Source organism: Microchirus variegatus (genome assembly GCF_963457635.1).
Source record: "Microchirus variegatus genome assembly, chromosome: 18".
Taxonomy (NCBI): domain Eukaryota; kingdom Metazoa; phylum Chordata; class Actinopteri; order Pleuronectiformes; family Soleidae; genus Microchirus; species Microchirus variegatus.
The window spans coordinates 15616235-15637689 of NC_139819.1; the positions used below are offsets into that span (position 1 = coordinate 15616235).

Sequence of the window (21455 nt, forward strand, 5' to 3'; positions counted from 1 at the left end):
CTGTACAACCAAAATATTTGCATTAAAAAAAAATATTTTGCCGACTGCAAATCATGTTTATGTTTTGAAATCATGTTTTGGCATGTGGCGCCACCTACTGCCGTCTACCAATCATTACAGTCAGTAGAGGCTCAGCTGCCGAGCAACCACGGGTTGCCAGTTACGTCAGAAAACGAAACCTAAAAGACCTCGGTATTTTGAATTTGAATGTAGTAACTGTTTTTGGCCACATTCTTACATATGGCACCTTTAATATAAAATGATTCCTGAGTTGCAGTGCAGCAATGCCGGCCAGCAACACAAGATCTGAACAAAACTACACTGAGAAACACAGAAAAGCTAATGTGGAGCTAATAGGTTTATGACGCTTTTCCATTTCACAGTTCTACCACGTCTTGGCTCATTTTTTGTTGCTTTTCCATTAACGATAGTACCTGGTGCTTTTTTTTTTAGTGCCTGCTCTGGTGAGGTTTCAAGCGAGCTGAGTCGTCATGAACGCGACACAAGAATCAAACCTGCCATATTTAAAAACCGGCAAGAGTATTATAGCGAGCAATATATACACCATCACCCCAATGTCCTGCATTATTTGTGTTGGGTATATCTGAAACTGAGGCAGTGGGCGGGGCTACCAGAGACTGCTGCAGACCTAGGTGAGTCTTCCCCTGCACGAGTCACTCACTGAATCAGTGTAATAGAAACAATGTGCAACATGAACTCCTTTGACCATGGTTTAAATGTAGCAGACATTTGTTGAAATGTAAAAGTTGTACACTACAGCTTTAACTCCTCAAATCTTAACCCTTTCTTTTACTTTTAATTTGAACCAAGCTGTAGAGCTTTTCTTAGTGATGCTGGTACTTTAAAACATTAGTGAAGGTGTGAGACATTGGTGAGACTGGGGCTTACAATGAGTGCAACATAAAATGGTTATACAGCATATAGTAATTTGAATTGTTGATCTTAATAATGATGATAATAATAATAATAATAGTAGTAGCTACTTTGTATAGATGGTGGACGACCACAGTCGCTGAGGTCGGAGACACACACCGTCTCATCCTCTTGGCACAGCTTCAAGTCATCGCCTTTCACCGTCACCTCTGAAAACACACACACAAAACTGAGATGAACAGATGTAAGACATGATTTAAAGCAACATGGATTGAGTTTGGATTATTTTAATGATAGTCTGTCTTCCAGGATTGAGATTTAACAGTTTTTATTTTCTAAATAAAAGACAGAACTGGTGATGAAAAAGCTTGAATCTCCAGACCTGTTTTTAACCTCCCATTGGTGAGTTTGAAAAGATCGATGACAAACCAATAAAACATCAGTAACGGCCTGAGTTTCAACCCTTCACATTTAACATTTTAATAACAGCTGAAAGATGGGAAGGCGACTTACCATGAGGAAACACACCGCTGAGGTTGATCATCATGAGAAGCAGCAGCAAGAGCATTATCATCATCAGCCAGGTAACGACATGCACTGTGAGCTGAGAACATAACAAGTGAGTCCTGAGGTTAGGAAGTTGCATCAGTGTGTGTGTGTGTGTGTATTTTCATCAGAAATGTCCACCGTCTCTCTTCCTGTTTAAATAAAGTAGCTCAGCGCTAGATAATATAAAGCATGAATTTACACAATCAGTAGATTAACATCAGTTTCCGTTTTTAGGGATAAAATGAATGTGGCTTCACAATTAAAGCCACAGTGCAACAAACTGTTATTCAGCTTATAAAAAATTATCAGTATTTGAGTGACATTTTTTAGTAAGAAACCATGAACTATGCATTTAAGATCACATAAAAGAGCCATTTCAGTGTTTTAAGTCTTTTATAAGTTACTTCAAAGTTTCATCAGGTATCAAATGTTTGCTGGGTCATTTTGTCTTTTAAATTTATGTCACATATTATATCAGCGATAATGAACAGGTTCAAATTTAACGGTCCCCCCAAACACACACACACACACACACACACAATGATGAAATGTGAAAGGAAGTTTACAAAAACTCAAATGTTCCTCATTTAATTTTGACAGTTTCATAAAAAGTGGGGGAAAAAAAAACTTGTAGAAAATTGAAACAATGCTTTTACCTTTAATAAACATCTAAAATTGACAAAAAAAAAGAAAGAAAAACGCTGTACAGATTAGCAAAGGAAGGAGATTGGTTCTTTCTCTGGACTCAACTGAAACACAACAGGAAACACACACACACACATTCTTACACAGCATCCTTACCGAGGACACTCAAAGAAATCATAAACCAGGTCCTCAAAACTCCCTTTAAAGTTGTAAGGACCAGACAAAATGGTCACAATCTTCCCAAAATACAGACAGACAGACACACACACACACACCTGCTGTACACAAACACGAACTTTAATTCTTCAAGTTCATTGATAGTTTCATGACCTTTGAAACCCATTAAAATGTCAAGTTCATGAATGTAAGACAAAGTTTCCACTTTAGCCACAAAAAATAAACAGATTTTTCTGCGTATTTCTTTCGTTTTAACGCAAAAAATAGCCATGTTTCTGTCTTGACCAGCTTATTTACAGAGGCTATACAAAATAACAAACTGATCATTTTTCTCCGCTGGATCTCTGTGATGGGCCTCATCACTGTGATTTATAGTTTGCTCAGTTGACAGGAACTTTTCTTTCATTGTCTCTTAGAGTTTACCTTCATGGTTCATAGGTTCATGATTGGCAGAGCGGGAGAGAGAGAGAGAGATATGTGCATCAATTAATAACACAAAACAAAAGATGCAACCAAAAGTGAAATAGAGAAGTGAAAAAATAAAGAAGCACCCATTTGTCCCCTGTAAGCATCAGCATTCCTGGTGCCTTCAAAGCTGCGCTCTAGGAGATTTACAGCTTCCCTAGCTGATGAAACAGTCAGAGTTTACCCAAGCCAGGACAAACAAAAGTGTTGTCATGACAAAACGTGTTTAAGTCAGTGTGTGTTATTTGTTTCGAAGCAGCTCCAGCTGGTCCTGGTACTCCGTAAACAGTCTCTGGAATCGCAGGTTTTCACCTATGACGGGTAAAACCTCCTGCAGCAGCTCCCGTTTCCGTAGACCCTGAAATGTCGACAACAAACGAGAAGTTAATGTTTCAGAGTCGTTTGTCTTCTTGAGTTAAACTCATCATCATACTGTCCCATCAAATGACTCTGCAACTGACACCTTTTTATCTCTGGTCGGCAGTCATGAAAACTGACACCCAGGTCAAAGCCATCAGTTTGCCAGCATTAATGACATTAAGTCATTCAAGCAGTGATCTGAAATCATTCAGCTGTGGGGTTAGGGTCACTCCAGCCACCTGCTGCCATTTTCCCTGCACCCCACATTCTACAATGAGGAGCTGGGAAAACCAGGAGAAACTCTCCTCCGCAGCTCAGATAGCACCATGCGCTAAGCTAGCAGCGCCATCCTCAAGTGCGGAAAACATGCTGTGCCTGAGCTGAAGGCAGGAGGGCCCTGAGTGTGCAGGTGTTGCCCATGTGCCAAAAAACAGGAGCAAGCAGACACCCTTGTGCAACCATGATGATGATGGGTTGAGACCTCCCAGGCCCAGAGGATAAGCACAGCACTCTCATTACCATCAATGAGCTGCTCTTCTTCTGCTTCTCCCATCTCTTTCTCTTGGGTGATGTGGATGAGGACATCAAGGCTCTAAGCTATAAATGCTTCACTTCCAGTATAAGGTGTAGTCTCTGTAGTGAATTCCAATTCCTTGCTTAACCCTCAATCTCAAAAATGCGCGCTGTCCCAATTCTCAGAAAAAATAAGTTGAGGGGCGAGTTTAAAGGGACACTGTGAAGTATTTATGGGTTTATATGACCCAAAATCCACTTTTGTATACATATGTGCTCCTGCATTGTCTAGTCGCTGTATAATATTCTTTGTTTCATTTTTGTAGTGTTTCAAAAAGTCATGTAAAATAACATGGTCGCGGGCCGCTACTGCACTGCCACGACGCCATGTTTCTACGGGAGCCTGTAAGGACAAACGCGAGAGAACAAATCAAGTGTCCCTTTACTTGTAGCGGAAGTCCCGCCTCCACTCTCTCCGCTTCGTCTGCTACGGCCGTGGTAGCTCGCCCTCTCCCTCGCCTCACGAACCTCCTCTGCTGACACGGAGAAAGACGACGAGGACGACATTTGACCGGCTGAGGATACCGTAGCGCTCAGGGAAGGGAAGGGGTGAGCAGAGGAACAGTTCTTTGTTGTAAATTTCAGACTCTCCTCTAGATGGCACTATAAACTACTTACTTCACCTTTAAGGGCTGTATCGTCCTCAATATTGAGATTTTCCATATTAAAGATTACTGACGTCATTGTTGCGTAACATTTATTTTTATTTTACAATCTTTTGTCAATATCTAGCCGGTGCGCACACGCGATCGTTTGCTATGGTTTACTTTTCAATAAGCCGTGGTGTGTGGTAACTGTCAGCTGAATATGTCCGTGGTTGTGGTATTTGTATGAGTATCATCTTATAACTAACTGTCAAACCTAATAACTTGACTGACAAATGGATCATAATAAATAATCGTGACGTAAATGTGTTCTTCTTCTTTTTTGGAGTTGACAGACTGGATCTGCATTTAAGGGGCGTCCCTTTTCTAAGTGACAAAATAACCCTCAACACTTGGTTTTGAGGGCCAGTTAAGATTTAGGGTTAAGCTTGACGGTTAAGATAGGAATTGGAATTGGCCCTTAGACTGCAATCACACCAACCCACACAATCCGCACCAGGGGCGTAAATACCCCAGGTTTTGGTTCAACTGGAAAAAAAGGCTGGTGTGAACACACTCTTCGATTGAGAAGTGCAGATAAAAGCCAATTCAAACAACAAAAGCAGACTGTTGCTGTACCAGAGTGGTGGGCTCCCAGGCTGAGGTTGCAGATTTGTGGACAGGACCCAGCAGTTCCCTACAGAACTCTCTGAGACGATACTCCGAACCTGAAGGAAAGGAAGAGTGGAACAAACAATTATAGATAGAAGTAAACATTTAAGCACAAGTTTTTTTAAATGTATTTACACTGTGTTCTGAGAGCACTGGGAGTGGGTGTATAAACATAGAAGCCATGACATGAGTGCAGCACCTTCATTGACCAGAAATCGGGCGTAGATGAGCAGCCAGTAGCGGTACTCCTGCGCTGATTGCAGAGTCAGGGCGGACGCCAGCTGATTCTCCAGGAAGGCGAGCGTCATGCTTTGCTGAAGATGGTGAGGGGTGGAGGAAAGGCGCGACGCCAATCGACCGGCACTGCAGGGAACACAAAGTTTTCATCAGTCAGCTAAATATTTGTGACAGCACTGAGCGAGAACACTCATTGTCATTACATCTAATCAGGAGAAGGAGCAGGGTAAGAGTGGGAAATGAAACACCGTCTTACGTGAGGTTGCTTCCTTGCATGACAGCGAGTGGACCCGAGGACACAGGTGCATCATGGGTAGGCAAGCAGCTCCTGAAGTCAGCACATTGCACCAAAGAGTCTCCTTTATCTGCAATTAGAGTCCTGAGAGACATAGATATAAACGTTAGAAAAAAGTGAAGTTATAATAAACTATGAAACAGGCGTCGACCCCCACTGCATGAAAAACACCCAAAGTGATTCTGGCGAGGCAAACGTTAGCTCTCCTGCTAGTAGTAGCCAGCGTATCTCTGCCGCTGCTGGTTCAAGCACAAAGCTAGGTACATCCATGGAGCAGAGCAGTAGACCACCTGCTGCACCCCCCACCCCCGAAAAGCTGCAGAAGTACCACCCTATAGTTGTAAGTAACTAAAGTATTGTTAATAAATATAAATCCCGTTTGTTAACTATCAACCTGTTCGGCCTGTTGCTCCCGCACCCCACCCCCCAAAGTCATAAACCTAGGGGAAACTGTGTGAAAAGTTCATTTCTCGTCCTTTTTCGCAGCAGATATTTTAGACATGAAATAGAAGAACAAAAACTGGTTTTACCATCAACATTAATTTAGGTTCTACCCCAATTGTAAGCAAGTCAGTGGTTTTTGTTATTGCTTTTTGTGATGAATAATTTATCTTAAAACCGCACACGTTTCTTGTGATTTCTGGATGTGTTCCAATAAAGTGGCAGATAAATAATTACACTGGTACATTTTCACAATACAGACAGAGAAATCCAACTGTAACAGTTTAACTCGGAGATGTTAAACATTACAGCTGCAGCTCCAGTGTCTCACCACGTCTCCAGTGATGAGCTGAAGCAGTATGACTTTCCATTGGACAGTCTGATGACTGGAACTCCCTGCTGAGTCAGTAAAGACTGAGACACGCTGGTGTCCGCACCTGAGGTCACAAACAAAAGTTTTTTTAAGAGCTAAATCTCCAACACTAACAATGATTCAGTGGTTTTTAAGGATGTATATATATGCAGCTGCGAAGCAGAACAGACCCTCAAACTAACAAGTGATTGGGCAAAATCTCCCATGATGATCCAGGTTCACCCAAGACTGGAAAAAACACTGTGGAGGATGTGCAAAAATCTAGTTCTCTCTTAGATCACAATATTTACATTATGATGAAAAATTATTTTGGAATTAACAGCAGTCAACAACTCCTATCACAGACTTAATGTCCAGACTGGAACCAGCCTAAGGATTCATCACTTAACACACAATTTCAAACATTTACAAGTCTGAACTGAGCCCCAGATTAATTTAGGATCAATTTGTCAATCATTGATTATTATGCATATTAGTTGCAAACATAATACATTCTAAGATGTCGTGGACAAAATAAACACACATTTCTGGTTTATCACGTGATGCAGTTCTCACCAGATAAAATAGTAGTCAGGGACTCGTTCTTCATGAGAGCCTTCTGCTTCTGAACGTCCCTGCATAGACACATAAAGCATTAACACAGTGTTGTTATCACAAAATATAACCTCAATGCTTGTGACATAATTCAACATGAGGAAAAAAAATCACTAGGAATGAAAATACATGACATATTTTTTCAGTTACTTTGACTGGGATTTGATTTGCACACACACCTTCCTTGTGGAAGCAGCCTGGATCATTTATCTACACACTACTTTATCCCCACATCTAAGTAATGATCTTTATGACACCCAGTTCACCATCCACTGTGCGCATGTTGTCACCCTCATCCTCCCTCTTGGAGTTCACTGACCAAATGAGCAAGCTGGTCATCGCTGCTGGGACACAACTTACCCCCCCACCCTACTGCAATTTTCTCTCCCCTCATGCCCCTGCAGCTCCCCTTCGGTAAAGTAAAGACCCCTCCCATACAGGCAGACTCATCCTCCCCAAGCTGAAAGTTTCTTTAGTTCATGTCACGATTGGTAATAGAAAAATAATGTTTAAATTGCCAAGAAACAAATTAATGTCAAATGTAACATTTATTCATGTCAGCTCAGCTGCAGTCAGTCCAGATTGTATGGATACTGCTTCTCACACATCACATCTAGCAGTATTAAACAAATTAAGTTAGGTCATTAGCAGGCATTCATTTTGAATTAATGAGTGCATTGTACAGCACCACCTAGAGTGCATGCTCCTAACTGAAACTTGGTTAGGCCAAGAAAATAGTGCAGCAGTTCTTAAGGCCACATTATACTTCTCCGACTGCGTATGCGTTATCCGTCTGCGTCACCACGGAGACGCCTCGAGCATTTATACTTCTGCGTCGTGGTGACGGACACTCGCTGCAATTTCCCGCCCGATCAGTAGGGGTCGCTGCGCAAGGTTGTTGTGCTTCTGGCTACAGTGAGCAATGGCGTCCGAGAAAGAAAGAGAGCGAAAGACTGTTGTTGTTGAAACAGTGGCCGTTTCTCACTTTTCTGTGTCACGGAACGCAGTTTGAAGATAATTTGAGGCGAGAAATTGGCCATTTAGGGTCTAAACATGTGCTGTGTGTGTTAAGATATGACGTATTTATAGTTCGGCAGCGGCGTTATCGGCGGGGATCAGCTCCGCCTCTGTCAGGACGCTCGGAGCGCACTGAGAGCCGGCACAGAGCAGCTTAGCTCGGCCTGTCCTGAGGACCAATCGCAGCTCTTGCCGTCTCCGTAGTCCCTTGACGGAGTGACGGACACTTAAAAAATATTCCGTGCACCCGGAGACGACGCAGAGGCTCTTCGACAGTCTCTGCGTCGACGCAGAGTCTCTACGTAGCCTACGCAGAGCACTTTACGCAGAAGTATAAATTGGGCTTTATCGAATCAACGCCTCCTAACTTCAGTTTCATTAGTGAAGCCAGAGTGGATCAAAAGGGAGGTGGAGTTGCCACTTTGGTTAATGAAACTGTGGGCAGCCATGGCAATACTGGGAACAACTCTGCTGAGGGACATTGAGTTATTTACAGATTCTGAAAGTGTGATTTCTAAGCTTCTAAGCCAACAAGATTCTAAACCGACAATGTCTAACACATGTAAATCTGATTATATTTGAATAAGTTGTGGTCATTTGAATGTAGGCACTCCTCAAACTGCTTTAGGGAGAAATTCAGTCTGAAAGATGTACACCTTCTGGGAGCCAAGAGACAGAATCATCACATTTACATAGCACAACCCCCTCCTTGTCTAAAAAGTCAGTGAAACCACACGTCTCTGTAGGAGCACAGATACTATTGTTGTGAGCTACACTGTTACACAGAACAATACATATACAAGACATTACATTATACTGCTTTTATGATGTATTGTAAAGTGTCTTTGAGTACTTAGAAAAGTGCTTCAAATAAAATGTATTATTATTATTATTGTTAAAAAAAACTGGACATAATAACCTCTTAAGATTTGAAATGAAATAACTTTAAAAAATATATATAGGAAGGGATGGCTTATTCTGTTATCATTTCTTGTCCTTACACTCGTGTAGTCATATCTGTTTTTGTTGAAAATGAAAAACTACATATACTATTTATACACTTAAGAGAGAAGGATCAAAGATAGACACATATTTCTAATATCTAATCAAACTGCCTTGCCACCGCAGGCACTAATGAATAAATTTGAAGTGGCTCTGTTGTGTAGTGTGGATGGATCAGTCTGTTACTGAATGAGCTGATGTGCTAACTCTAAGCTAGCGGCTAAATCATTAGCATCACAGTCAATACTTCATACACAAAGCCTAAGTGTCATTCACACATGATTCAAATACAAAGTTTATGGTTTTAAGACCCACAATACTGTGATTTTAAGCATGTAGTGGCTTCTTTGAAACTTAAAAAACGAAAATCCCTCATTTTGAAAAAATCTTTTTCCGTGTTTTACTCGTGTTGCGCTGGGCTGACTTGTGCACCCTTTAGCCGTGGTGGGCCACATAAATACTGATCAGACAGAATAATTGATATTTTCTTATTTGGACTGACCAGACAGAGAGTGTTGCTCCAGCGGTCAGAACCATGACGAAGTGGGCCGCACAGTGCAGAGCCGACACAGGTGTGCCGAGATGGATGGCAGGAAGCAGCCTCCGCCCGCATGAGGAGAACACCGACAACATCCTGTCCTCACAGGCAACGGCGAGGATGTCACTGAGCCAGAAGAGGAGTAGAAAGAAAGATTTTATGTTTGTTCAGTGGAAGTGAAATGGAATGCAAAAACATAACATCTGTGCCAAGACCTAAGACAGCGCCCCCTACCTGCTCCCTGCAGCAGTGACCACAGAGCTGGGCAACAGTGTGTTCCAGTCTCGTCCGTCTCTGGAGCATCGCAGTTGGCTGAGTCTTGAACCTGCCACAACTGACACATCATTCTCCACCTCCACAAAGACGGATGGCTCCATGCTCACCTGCACACAGACATTTTTTTTTCTGTATTAGTCACAGGAACTTTAATACATTTTGTAGATGCCAGCTTTTGCATGGGTATTGTTTATTTATAATTATCATGATGTCACTGAATTTGTCAGTGGCATTTACGGAGCAAGAGGATAATTGGATTATTGATTTCATTATGCACACATGGATCGTTGGGCATCCACACTGAGAGCGCAGCAGCCAGACAATGTCACTGTGACCAGTGATATGTTACCTGTTTTGTTCTGCTGTTTGTTGAGTTTGAACTGGTTACTGCACTGCTGTGTAGGGAACTAGCGTTGCAATTGCTGTGTGTTGATTGTTGCTGCAACATGGTTATTGGTATAAGAAGGCTGTGACTTCTTGTGGTTATGATATTGCTGATTCTGTATAGGGTTTTCTTCATAATCAGATTGTGCATTCTAAATGAGTGGGACACAGGAGACTGGTTCAACTGATGGCAAAGAGGAGGAGAAAATAAAATCAATTCTCACTGAGAAGGCGTTAATAAATAAAATTGAGTCAATACAACAGGAGTGCAAAAGGAAAGTTAAAGGTCCCATATTATACCCTATTAACCCAAGTTAAACTAGGTCCTGGTGCCCTAATGAACATGTCTGTGTCATGCTTTAGTCAAAATATCATAAGGATGAAGCACAATAGCAGTTCAATAACCCTGCCAAAACAGCCTTTTTCAGAGCGCTCGGTTTTGTGCCTGGTCATTTACATGTGAATGGGACCCAGGTAAACACACATCCACTGCTTCCAGGGGAGTGTCGATCTAACTTACTATCCACAGCCATACTGTCGCCACTTATCACCTATTGTCATGCACCGTCGTCACAACACCCGCTGTGTATACCCCATAGTAATGTCCGTTCACGTGTTGTTACTGAGTTTCACCGTAATGCATAGAGTGACCACGATTTTGGCTTCTCGCGATCATAAAAACATTAAAATCGAAGAAAAACGATCAATGCGCCGCGCGGCGTGTATGTAAATTCCCATGCTAGAAAAAGACCCTGAACGCACCAGTGTTACTGACAGAAAGGCAGCCTTTGGTTGAGAAGAAATGTAGGACAACATCTACATCTTTCTGCAGTGCTTTCAAACGCGTGCTCCTCATATCACCGATCCACACACGCCACTCGCTAACCGCAGGCACGTAACTGGTGCGTTCAAGGTGTCCCTCCAGCATAGGAATTTACACACACGATCAACAACAAAGGACTTGTGAAGCTTGTGAACATTTTTGTCATAAATAAAATATATCCACTGGACACACAAGTCCTCTGAGGCTAGAAGTTTGTGTAAAACACTGTGCTCCACTGTGCAGCCACTCTTCCTACCTCGCCTGCACTCTCGTATTTCACAGGGACAAGGGGGAGCTACGGTGGAGCTGTGAAATACTCTGCCTGGCGGGGTGCCAACATTCACGGTGAAATGTCCGCACTGTCGTCACTTGGTCGGGAGGTGTAAACATCGCGTGTTTTATCGCCTATACTTACACAAAGTGGAACCACTAAAACATGACTGAGTCTTGTTTTTTCACATTTTGGGGACTGGTATGGCCCACTGAGTCCCAAATATAAAAGTACTAAAAGATTTCAAAGTTGATTTTGCACAATAGGGGACCTTTAATAAAAAAATTAAATGGTGGAAAACACTAAAATATAATCCTCAAATTTACCTCCAGGAGGAAATAACTCATCCACTGAAAAATCATCACTCATTAAGGACCAGAATAAAATGGCACATCTTAATCAACATCCTCAAATTAATTACCAGGATACAGTGGCACCTACTGCACATCAAACCTAAGCAGCAAGCCAAGTGGCTCAAGATCAAACATTTCACCTACTTCATGCTTGCTGTGTTACTGGCTTGGCAAACTTTGCTCAAGGGAAAGCATGCTCTCGAAGAACAGGAAGAGCAATTAAGAAAAGGAAAAGAGCAACTTCAGTTGGAGGCCAACATAGCTGCATCTATGGCAGGTAAAAGTCCTCTGGCTCAAGTGTACACTGTCATACTTCCCAGAAGAAGGACAGCATGGCGTCTTACTTCAAAAATGGCCTCAATATTCATGCAAATACTTTTGTGCCAAATTAATGTGGAAAGGATGGCATAATATAGCCTGTAACTGGACATTTAAATAAAAGCTTTGAAAATGTAAGACCAAGTTTAACAAAGGTGGAACAATCTTCTGCAGTGCCATGCCTTTATGTAGACATTTGAACACACCATAGAGGCAAAGACTAACAACAATGTGGACAGCCTGCATTATTTGGATCAATACACTGGGGGGCAGCCACAACAGCTAGTCAGAAGCTGTCAACAAATAACTGATGGCAAAGGAAAGTGCCAAAGCAAAACCTTTGCAACGCTTAAAAGCTATTAAAAGCTAGAGGGAGTAGTTTTGCCACAACCATTACAACGTTTGAAAAAGTCTTATTCACAGAAGAACAATGTTAAAGAGCTGAGAAGACTTGTCTATACTGCTGAGACAAGGACAAGAGCGAATTAGATGGTGCTCTGGTTAAAGTCAACAACGGTGGTCTCACTGGGGCTGGGGACCAGGACTGTAAGCTTGCCATTGTGCCAGTCAAAGTCAAGTACATCGAAAATGGAGCGACAGGTGGCAGGTTTCGAGCAGAGGGCAAGTGACACGGAGGATAAAACCCAGCAGCACGAGAGAACCATCCGCTACCTGCTCTATAGAGAATTCCATGTACAGAATAGATAGAGTCATATTCTCCATCGACCGTCCACTCCTTAGAGAAGCGCCCAGCGCATCCACCGAACGATGATGTCATCGTCGATCACGATGCTTTATGGTAAACATCATCGACGGCCAATTTAGCAGTCACCTAACCCTACCTGTGCATGCTTTATGGTCGCATAACCTGGAAATAAACCAGGAAATCATAAACTTTTTCAGTGTATGCACTGGTTGAGCAGCTCCACAGGAATAAACGGAGCCAAAGGGGCGGTGCTCTATTCAGTTCTTATAATACATCCATGCACTGGTGTGTGTGCCTGCTCTGTGCTCTTGATAATATGACTGTAATATAATGCTGTACATAAAGAAAATAAATAAGTTAAAAGTTAAAAAAAACATAGAATCAACATTCCACGACAAAGGGACCTGTAAAAATTGCCTCATTTGAGACATCTATCTGCCAGAAATAGACGCAGATGTGGAAATGAAGATACCACAGGGTGTTACCTGCAGACTGAAGGCCTTCTGTGTACTTGGTATTGGAAGTCTGAGAACAGCCACAGGAGCTGGATGAGCTGCAGCTCTGCTGAGCTCCCGATCTGCTGGAGGAGTGATCTGACAGGAAGAAGACGTAATCAGTTATCTTTGTCTGCAGCTGCACAGATCTACTCTACAGATCTTTTACTGCACTTTCTAAACAAAACCTAGCAAATAAATAAAAATTACTGTTTTTATTTTTCTAAATTAATAAATGGATCACTCTACTGACAGCACTAACTGTATCATTTATCTTACCTGTGTGAAGGGTTGGGCAATGGGTGCAGACATCTTGTCTTTCCTGGGCCTTCCCTTCTTCCTTTTCTCCACCACCTCCCCTCCATCCATCAGCAGCTCTGGTTTCCTTTTGGCAAATGCCAGGTTTTTGTTGATGCTGGCCATCTTGTCCTCACTGTCGCTGCTGGTGTCTTCTTTGGCTTTTACGTCTTTCAAGACTGAGATGGCATCTTTGGGCCTGCTGAATAAACGAAAACATCTGTTTATTTTCAGGAAAAAGTTTTCTCCTTTTAAACAATCTACTTTTTTTTTTTAAGTACCTGTCGAGAGGCACAAGCCCAGTGGTGGAGGAGATGGCAGCTGTTATGCCTGGTGTGGCCTTTAACCTCTCTGTGAACCTGGAGTCTAAAGCTTTCATTGGCTCAATCTTGGAGGCAGAAGTGAGCAGGAGACTGGGTCTCACACTGGAACAGGAAAACCAAGAAATAAGATTAAGCAAGGAAAAAATACAGGGAGCAAAAAGCATTAAAGACAGGATAGAAAAAATAGGGGATAAGACAGAAGGTGGGCCCCTGCGTACCCATCTTTGTTGTCCTCCAGGCCCTTGGCAGTATGGTTGGCTGCAGATGAAGTGAGCATGGGGTCATGGCCGGGCCTCTGTCCAGGACTCGAGTCAGAACTGAGCTGAGGGGTGAGCTGATTGGACATGGAGGAGCCCGATGGCAGGATTGGAACGCTGTTAAATAGAGCCGGAGAAAAATCCCTGCAAAGAGAGTAGGACAGTCACCCATTACTGTCTGCTAAATGCTTAAATGTAAATGTATTACTCTGACACTTTGTAAATGGAACTCATCTGTTCTGACCCCCAGACACCATTTGTTTCATATTGTCTCACCCCGTGTCCAGCTGAGCAATGCAGAGTGGCGTGATTCGTCTTCTACCGTCTGCTGTTCTTGTCTCTACTTGTTTCTTCAAAAGGTTCTAGATGAGGACAATGTGACACATTAAAGACATTCATCAAATTCATACATCTTAAATGTGTGTCCAATTCAGAAGCTCAAAGGACTTTGAGCATATATCAATGTATTGTGTCTTGTGGTGCTTTGAATTGACCTGCCTCAGTCACTTATTTTATCTTCCACTTTAGACAAAATTGGTGGCGGATAAATGAGTGGGTGTCACTAATTTGCCACACTGAATGGCAAAGCCCTGCACATCTTGGGGTAATTTAAGGACAAAATAGTGGTCTCTGGATGCTTCAGTACAGAACGTAACCTTGCACTTGGTTACATACTTTACTGAAGCATCTAGAGACCACTGGGGAGAGGATGTGCCTCTTGTTTACAATGACATGCATATACCCATGAATGGTCATGTGATGTTTTCAGCAGTGGTGTATGGATGTAGAGTAGAGTTGTGAAACTCAACTCTATATCTCACCTCGACTAATAAGCAACATATTACCTTTCATCAGCATGGATTGTGTCATTTTCAACTCAAATATGATTCATTACGTTTCCTACCTTCCTGATATCCTCCAGAGACTCTCCGTTCATCACGCTGTTGAGTTTAGGGGTAGAGGCTTCGGGTTTGTTGCCACCCGGTCCAGAGTTGGCCTGAGCCGAGTTCTGCCGCTCCTGCTGGTATTTTAGCATCTCTGGGTTCTCGATGATGGTGGTGGAGAGCTGAGCTTCGGTGCTGGTTATAGCCAGACTCTTTCCATAAATGTTCTGATGGATGCTGTTCTGTATTACGGAGGGACAAAGGAAAATATCTTTATTTGGATTCTAAATGTATTAGTGACGGAGACCAGAAGTATAACTAGAACTTCCGGGGTGTGTTTTAGAAATGAGAAAAACCTCTTTTAATATTAGTTGAATATTTGAACTCGCACTGCTAACAAGTCCAACCTTGAAACACAGACTTGCTGAATAATACTTCTCTGGATTCTTTGAAAAATCACCCAATATGGTTTTTATAACTCATATTTGTGACTTTTGGGGCATTTCCCAGACATTTGAGGTTACAAAAGCCACAGTTTGCAGTGGTCAGCTAATGGGGCTTTTCCATTATAAAGTTCAAGCGCTACTCGGCTCAACTGGACTTGGTTTTTTTTTGCTTTTCCATTTGGGATAGTACCTTGTACCTTTTTTGGTACCTGATCTTGTGAGTTTCAAAAAAAAATGTATCCATGATTTTGTTTTTGATCATTTGACACATCAGCTTATTCTTTTTGGGTGACACTGATCAGTTCGAAGCCTTCCAGGGCTTGTATACAAGTCTCATGACTCAGATGACATCATAAGCTGTGGCACTTGGACAAGCATAATTTTGTCCCATTTTACAATCTTCATTTGGTATTCAAGGGTTAATGCTTGAGACACTTCTGGATATTTGTCATTTTATCATTAAGTCACCATATCCTGGGGACGCCTTGTACTGAAAATAATAAGAAATGAGACTCCCTACTTTTAGGCAAGACGCACTAAAGACGCCCTTTTATTTCCTCCCGTTTCCACCCGGTAACATCGCTGAATGTGATCAAAATTAGCCGCAGGGTTTTTTTTATACTGGCAAACACCCTCTAAAATTGCATTTTATTAATACGTTAACTTGTTTGTGGCCTCATGCAAGTACAAGCTAGGTCTTACCTTCTCTTCCTCATTCAGTGGGTCTCCCAATTCATCCATTGAGAAGTCTAAGTAGGCCACAGTGCCATCCATCGAACACACCAACATCCCCAGACCTGTCAGAGTCCTGACACACACAGACTGACATTAAAACTACATCATTTACAATACAAGTAATGTTATATGCAAAGTGGGAGAATCGGAAATTATCCAGATGTCAAGTATGTTAACAAAACAACAAAAAATAGGTCAGTTTTTGCATTAAAATTGTGAAAATTTAATAGCTGGTTTATTTATTTGTGAGTGATGTAAATACATCTTTCAAGACCACACAGCTACTGCTTTTACTCACCAGGAAATGTCCATTATTGATTTATCGAAAAGATCATGAATCACCACCAGAGGGCGTTTCAGTGACGTTAGCTGAGAGGAAAGACAGAGGAAGGTAGTTCAGTCAATATCCCTGAATGTGAATGAGGCAATGAGCAGCCTGTGAGATAAAGTTGGCAACAAGTGCACTCTTCTAATCTTCATACTGCGAGGTTCACCGCATGAGCCAAAACTTATTACTTTCTATTACTTTTTATTCAGTGTAAAACAAACTGACCCAGACAGAGAGCGATCGGTCTTTGCTGCCAACAGCACAGCAGCAGTATGGACAACTGGGCTTTGGAGAGCTGCCATTCTTCTGCTTCTTCTTAAAGATCTTTGGGTTAAATTTCTACAAAGAGACAAGAGACTTTAGCATGGAGAATCAACATTCCCAAAGAATGAACACGAGGCAAAGATGTTCTTACCACCACAGTGACTGCTTTACGGTGGCCCACAAAGTCCATATTGGTCTTCCAACCATCTCTCTCCACGATCTGTGCAGTGGGACCGGAGTTGTTCATGGCATGAGCCGACACTAGGTACTGACCATCTGGAGACCAGGACAGACGCAAGACGTGGGTTGTCCCACCACACTGAGAGAGAGAGGAGAAAATAGAGTTACTGAGTATTAATAAAATCTTCACAGCATCAGTTTCTTCTTGGCTTAGCACCAACACAGCAACAACAGTGTTTTCGTACTTCGCTGAATGGTTTGGTGATGTTTGCCTCCATCTGCCAATCCACTGTCCTCCACACTTTGAGACTGTGGTCATCAGCCTGGGAGGCGATATATTTCCCCACTGGGTCCCATGTTAGGCCTTTAACCAGTCCAGTGTGTCCTTGCAAGCATGTCACCATCTCTGAAGACACAGAAGACCGACCGGCAACATGGTTGACAAGTTTACAGTATTTTCCTAGATTGTGGTGGTCCACCAAAGTCTCATAAAGAACAAAACTTGCAGCTCCATTGTAAATTTGCTCAACAGATAATAAACAGCAAACCATGAACTGAAAATGAAGTCTTTGGCAGTTTAGCTGGATATCAATTGTCTACACAGGAAGCTCCACAAATACTGGCCCTTGTCCCCATCGGCTCATGCATTGGCAAATTCAAATAATTAAAAAAGAAGTTATGCATCATCAAGTAGAACTGTACTGCTGAAGACCCATTTCAAATTTGGGAGATCCACTCCTGTGTTACCCCGAATTGTTCCATTTTGTTTTTAACTGCAGAGCAGCGTCTCTTACCTGGGAATTTACGAGCATTCCAGATGACAATGGTATTGTCAACGCTGCATGAGGCCAGCCACACATCATGAGGAGACCAAGCCACATCCATCACATCTACACACAAACAGACAAACTGAGTCAAGTCACATGTTAGAAACTGGACATGGTCTGTGTTGAGTACAAGTGTTCCCCAGCATGTTACAGTGTTCTTGTGGAGCGTGTGTACATGTTACTTTTTATTCGAAATTCAAAATTATTTTGAACATGAGGTGTGAAGTTCACGTTCAAGTTGCAATGACCTGTTCGAAACCTTAGCGATGCAAGCCTACACGAGGGAGACTCCTCTCTCTGCAGATAGCACCCAATGTTTTGGTGGAGAGACATGAAGTACACCTAAGCTGGTTGTGTGCGCTAGGAGTATCTGTACACTCAATCCCAATAAGGTTGACAGACTTGTGTTTCTAGCAAATAATGTTAAAATGTGTGGAGTATTGTACAGCAATTCATTTAAATGTATTTCAATGAACTATGGGCCATGATAAATGAGTTATTTATAGTGTGTCAGCCCTAGTATGCGTGTCTTACCTCCAGTGTGATTCCTCAGAATCGTGACACACCTCCACTGCTCTACATTCGCCAGCTTACTGCTCGATCCAAACACTGTGCTCGGCCCAATAAATCTGGACACAAACACACACACACACACACAGTTAACACAAACTAGCAGCACAACAAAACACAACCCTGAAAATAATGTCATTTATCTGTGGTGAAAATTGTGTGAGTGTGTGTGTGTGTGTGGGGGGGGTTACATACGCTGCTCTCCTCCACACCATGACTAGCTTGTCGTCTCCACCTGATGCCAGGTAAAGCCCATTGTTGGACCAGCGCACACAGTTTACACATGCTGCAGACACACATGCATAGATAACATTATTATTGTTGTGTTCCTCTGTAAGTTGCACAACATTTCTGAGCAGAAAATCAATCAATAAATGTAACACTTCTACGTGACCGCTGATGCAGATAAAGCATGTTACCGAGGTGATTGTCCATCTGGCAAAGCATTTTTGGAATATTCTCATTCTTCTCATCCTCCTCTCTGAGGACCGGCGCCATGTTCCATATCATTACTTTTCCAGAATCTTCTCCTGAAAACAAATCCAACATTAAAAAATTAAAACACACAACCCACAAACTTTTTTTAAACCCTCTGAACCACAAAAACATGGAGGTCGGTTAGAAAGCCCAAGTCAAGAGAGCAACTTTAAAAAATACAAGCACTGAACACGTCAGCGCAAACACACTTGTGTGTGTTTTCTGCGTTTATATGGAGCAAAGAAACCACAAACGTTCACATTTAAGAAAGTGAGAAATCAGAAAGCTTTTTTGAATTATTGAAAAAAACAATCAATCCGAATAATCGATAACCAAAATAGTTGACGATTCATTTAGAAATGGATTAATAATCGCTTGATTGAATCATCATTGCAGCCCTAAAGCTGACGCAATTACTGTCCATTCCATGAAGCAGGTTTACTGTTCGTCTTACCTTGTCCTCCAGTTGCAAATTTTGTCCCATCAGGGTGAATGTCAACTGAAAATATGGGTTTGCCTGTGAAACACAATAAATTATCAGTCAGCACAGACACAGTGGACTTGAAGAAGGGAAAAACAACTGAACAACTATTAAGGGAGAAAATTAAACACATAACAGTGATATCACTGGGAAGTCATTGATGGGATTTACAGCTGATTTTCAAGGTTTACTGTTTCTTCTCAAAATATAAATGTGTAATCCCTTTCTTCGTCTCAGGTGATTGTAAGTTAAATATATCAACATAAATATATACTAGAATATCAGTAGTAAGCACAATGTGAAATGTAAACATTAGCGCAGGTATGCCAATTCACGTCAGTACAGTTCCTAAGCAAGTAACACAAGAAAGACATATTTATCATTATTATATTAGTGGCAAAGTAGTTGTAGTAGTATCGTGTTATTATATGACGATTTGCTTGTCCTCTTCATTTCATATCGCAGAGAATTACGTGCATTGCGTTAATTAAAGACTTAAGATATAACTGGTAAGTAAAGGGTCATTCGCTCCGTCATTTCTGAAAATAAACACTTCGGCAGTTAACGGATGTTCCACGGAGTAAATAAGTCATCATAAAATAAATAGTTTCCATGTGTTATTGTGAACTCAGGCCATTTCTCAGCCGGGTAACTTTCCAAAATGACAGTTTCACACACCGACGCTCTTATAATATTGAAGCTCGTGTCACGCGTCTTCCTTGTCAATTATAAGATACATTTGCTAAAATGATATAGATGGATATAAAATGAAGTCACTTTCAGACAGAAACTTCGACACAGATCATTTTGCCAGGTAACTTAGCCAAATGTCAGGGCATCTGAGCTAGCCGGGAGGAGGGGGGCTAACTAGCTAACAAGCTAGCACCGGTTAGCAAACACTTACACGGAGGAGAGTGTTTAAAACAAAAACACCAGGATTGCGCGTGTGTAACTGTTCACTTGTTGAGTTAAATTGTGTTTGAGAGCGACTGCTAGTGAAAAACAACTCGAACAAGTGTCGACCACCGTCACTTGACCCCCACCACCCCATTGAAAACAAAAGCCCAACTTGGTCCAACAGATTCCTGCACAAGCTTACCGTTGTGGCTCACCCAGCTCGGCTTCAGCAGCTTCATTTTCAACCTGACTTTCTTAAAGCCTCCCCAGTTATTATTTTCAACGAAACTCAGTCCAACGGCGGGCTGAGGTGGAGAACTGACGCCGACCCCTTTCCTTTTGTCTCAAACTCTGTCTCACACTTGGCTGCTTTGGTGCTTCAACTCCATCACCTCCACGGCGGCGGCGACAGCAGTAACATCATCATCATCGAGTCTGAGACCGAGCAACGGCCGCAGCAGAGCGGAGGAGACACCCCGGACGATGAGCGATGTGACACCGGAGTAGCTTCGGAAGCGTTTCCGTTATTTTGACCGCGGACCGGAAACAAGTGCCCGGCAACTGTCAAAATAGTTCCGAGGTAGTGCACTTGTAACGTACGGCGTTAATAACATGCAATCTTGCAAGTTGATTTGATGTTGTTTTTATTTTTAAAATGCAATGTATTCAATTTAGAACAACGAAAGTGGCAAACTTGTCATATAATTAGAACAAGTACTTGACAGATCTTTTATTTTGAAAATTCAAATACGTTGTAATGCGCAAAACCAGAATTTAAAATGTCCATTACTTCTTTCCTGTACTTTTGTCGTTACAAAAACTAAATGATCAAAAAGCAGCTGTTAATTATAGCTAATAATTAAGTAAAAATGTATTGTAAATAAATATTTATCAATTTAATGAATGTACATAAGTACATTCATTAAATTAGACAGACAGATTTGATAGACAGATAGATATCACCAGAGGCGATTCTAGAGCCTGTAGGGGCCCTAAGCAAAAATTCCAAGGGGGCCCTTCCAACCAGTGTTCATCACCATTATGTTACAAATAATCCGACACCAACGAAAAATGTATGAGTTCAAAATACTTATATATATTTTTTTCGAAATGAATGAAATAACATGGAAAAACATTGTAATTAAAAAGTATGTGAAAATACAAATGTAAAGAACAATAAAATACTGTAAATAGCTTTTAAAACTCTATAAATATATAGAAGAATAAAAAACAAGCAGTTGCCTGCCTTGCCTGTTCACAAGCTGCACCTCTGTATATCACCCCATGTATCAGTCCAATACACTATGTCTAGTGTATTTTGTGTCAAAGCTTGAGTTATTGAAGTAAATAGAAAGGTCTGTTGGTAGGTCAATACAATTTATTGCACAGTGGATTCATTTAAAACAAATTCAGTTTTGCATAAGGATGACAACAGAAACTGGCATGAA

General features: G+C 41.7%; 1 protein-coding gene across 1 annotated transcript; it reads right to left on the bottom strand.

Moving 5' to 3' along the window:
• Positions 1 to 1959: 1959 nt before the first annotated feature.
• hira (histone cell cycle regulator a) lies at positions 1960 to 20427 on the bottom strand. The gene is made up of 25 exons (XM_083905218.1): positions 20210 to 20427; positions 19084 to 19146; positions 18572 to 18682; positions 18348 to 18438; positions 18117 to 18211; positions 17550 to 17645; positions 17001 to 17161; positions 16727 to 16894; positions 16537 to 16650; positions 16282 to 16352; positions 15951 to 16056; positions 14823 to 15044; positions 14195 to 14280; positions 13880 to 14062; positions 13620 to 13763; positions 13321 to 13540; positions 13033 to 13140; positions 9651 to 9799; positions 9381 to 9542; positions 6821 to 6879; positions 6224 to 6329; positions 5413 to 5535; positions 5119 to 5282; positions 4887 to 4975; positions 1960 to 3088 (listed from the first exon to the last, which is right to left on the bottom strand). Exons 1-25 carry the CDS (start codon positions 20244 to 20246, stop codon positions 2972 to 2974), a joined length of 3045 nt encoding a protein of 1014 aa, XP_083761344.1. The 5' UTR covers positions 20247 to 20427; the 3' UTR covers positions 1960 to 2971.
• Positions 20428 to 21455: the final 1028 nt, after the last annotated feature.

Bases quoted from the DNA above. Each gene is read 5' to 3' on its own strand.
- hira (XM_083905218.1), bottom strand. From the start codon at position 20,246: ATGAAGCTGCTGAAGCCGAGCTGGGTGAGCCACAACG. The intron at 9,800-13,032 runs GTAACACCCTGT...GTCTGTGTGCAG, and splicing joins AGAAGGCCTTCAGTCTGCAG to GTGAGCATGGAGCCATCCGT. The intron at 9,543-9,650 runs GTAGGGGGCGCT...CTTCTGGCTCAG, and splicing joins GTCACTGCTGCAGGGAGCAG to TGACATCCTCGCCGTTGCCT.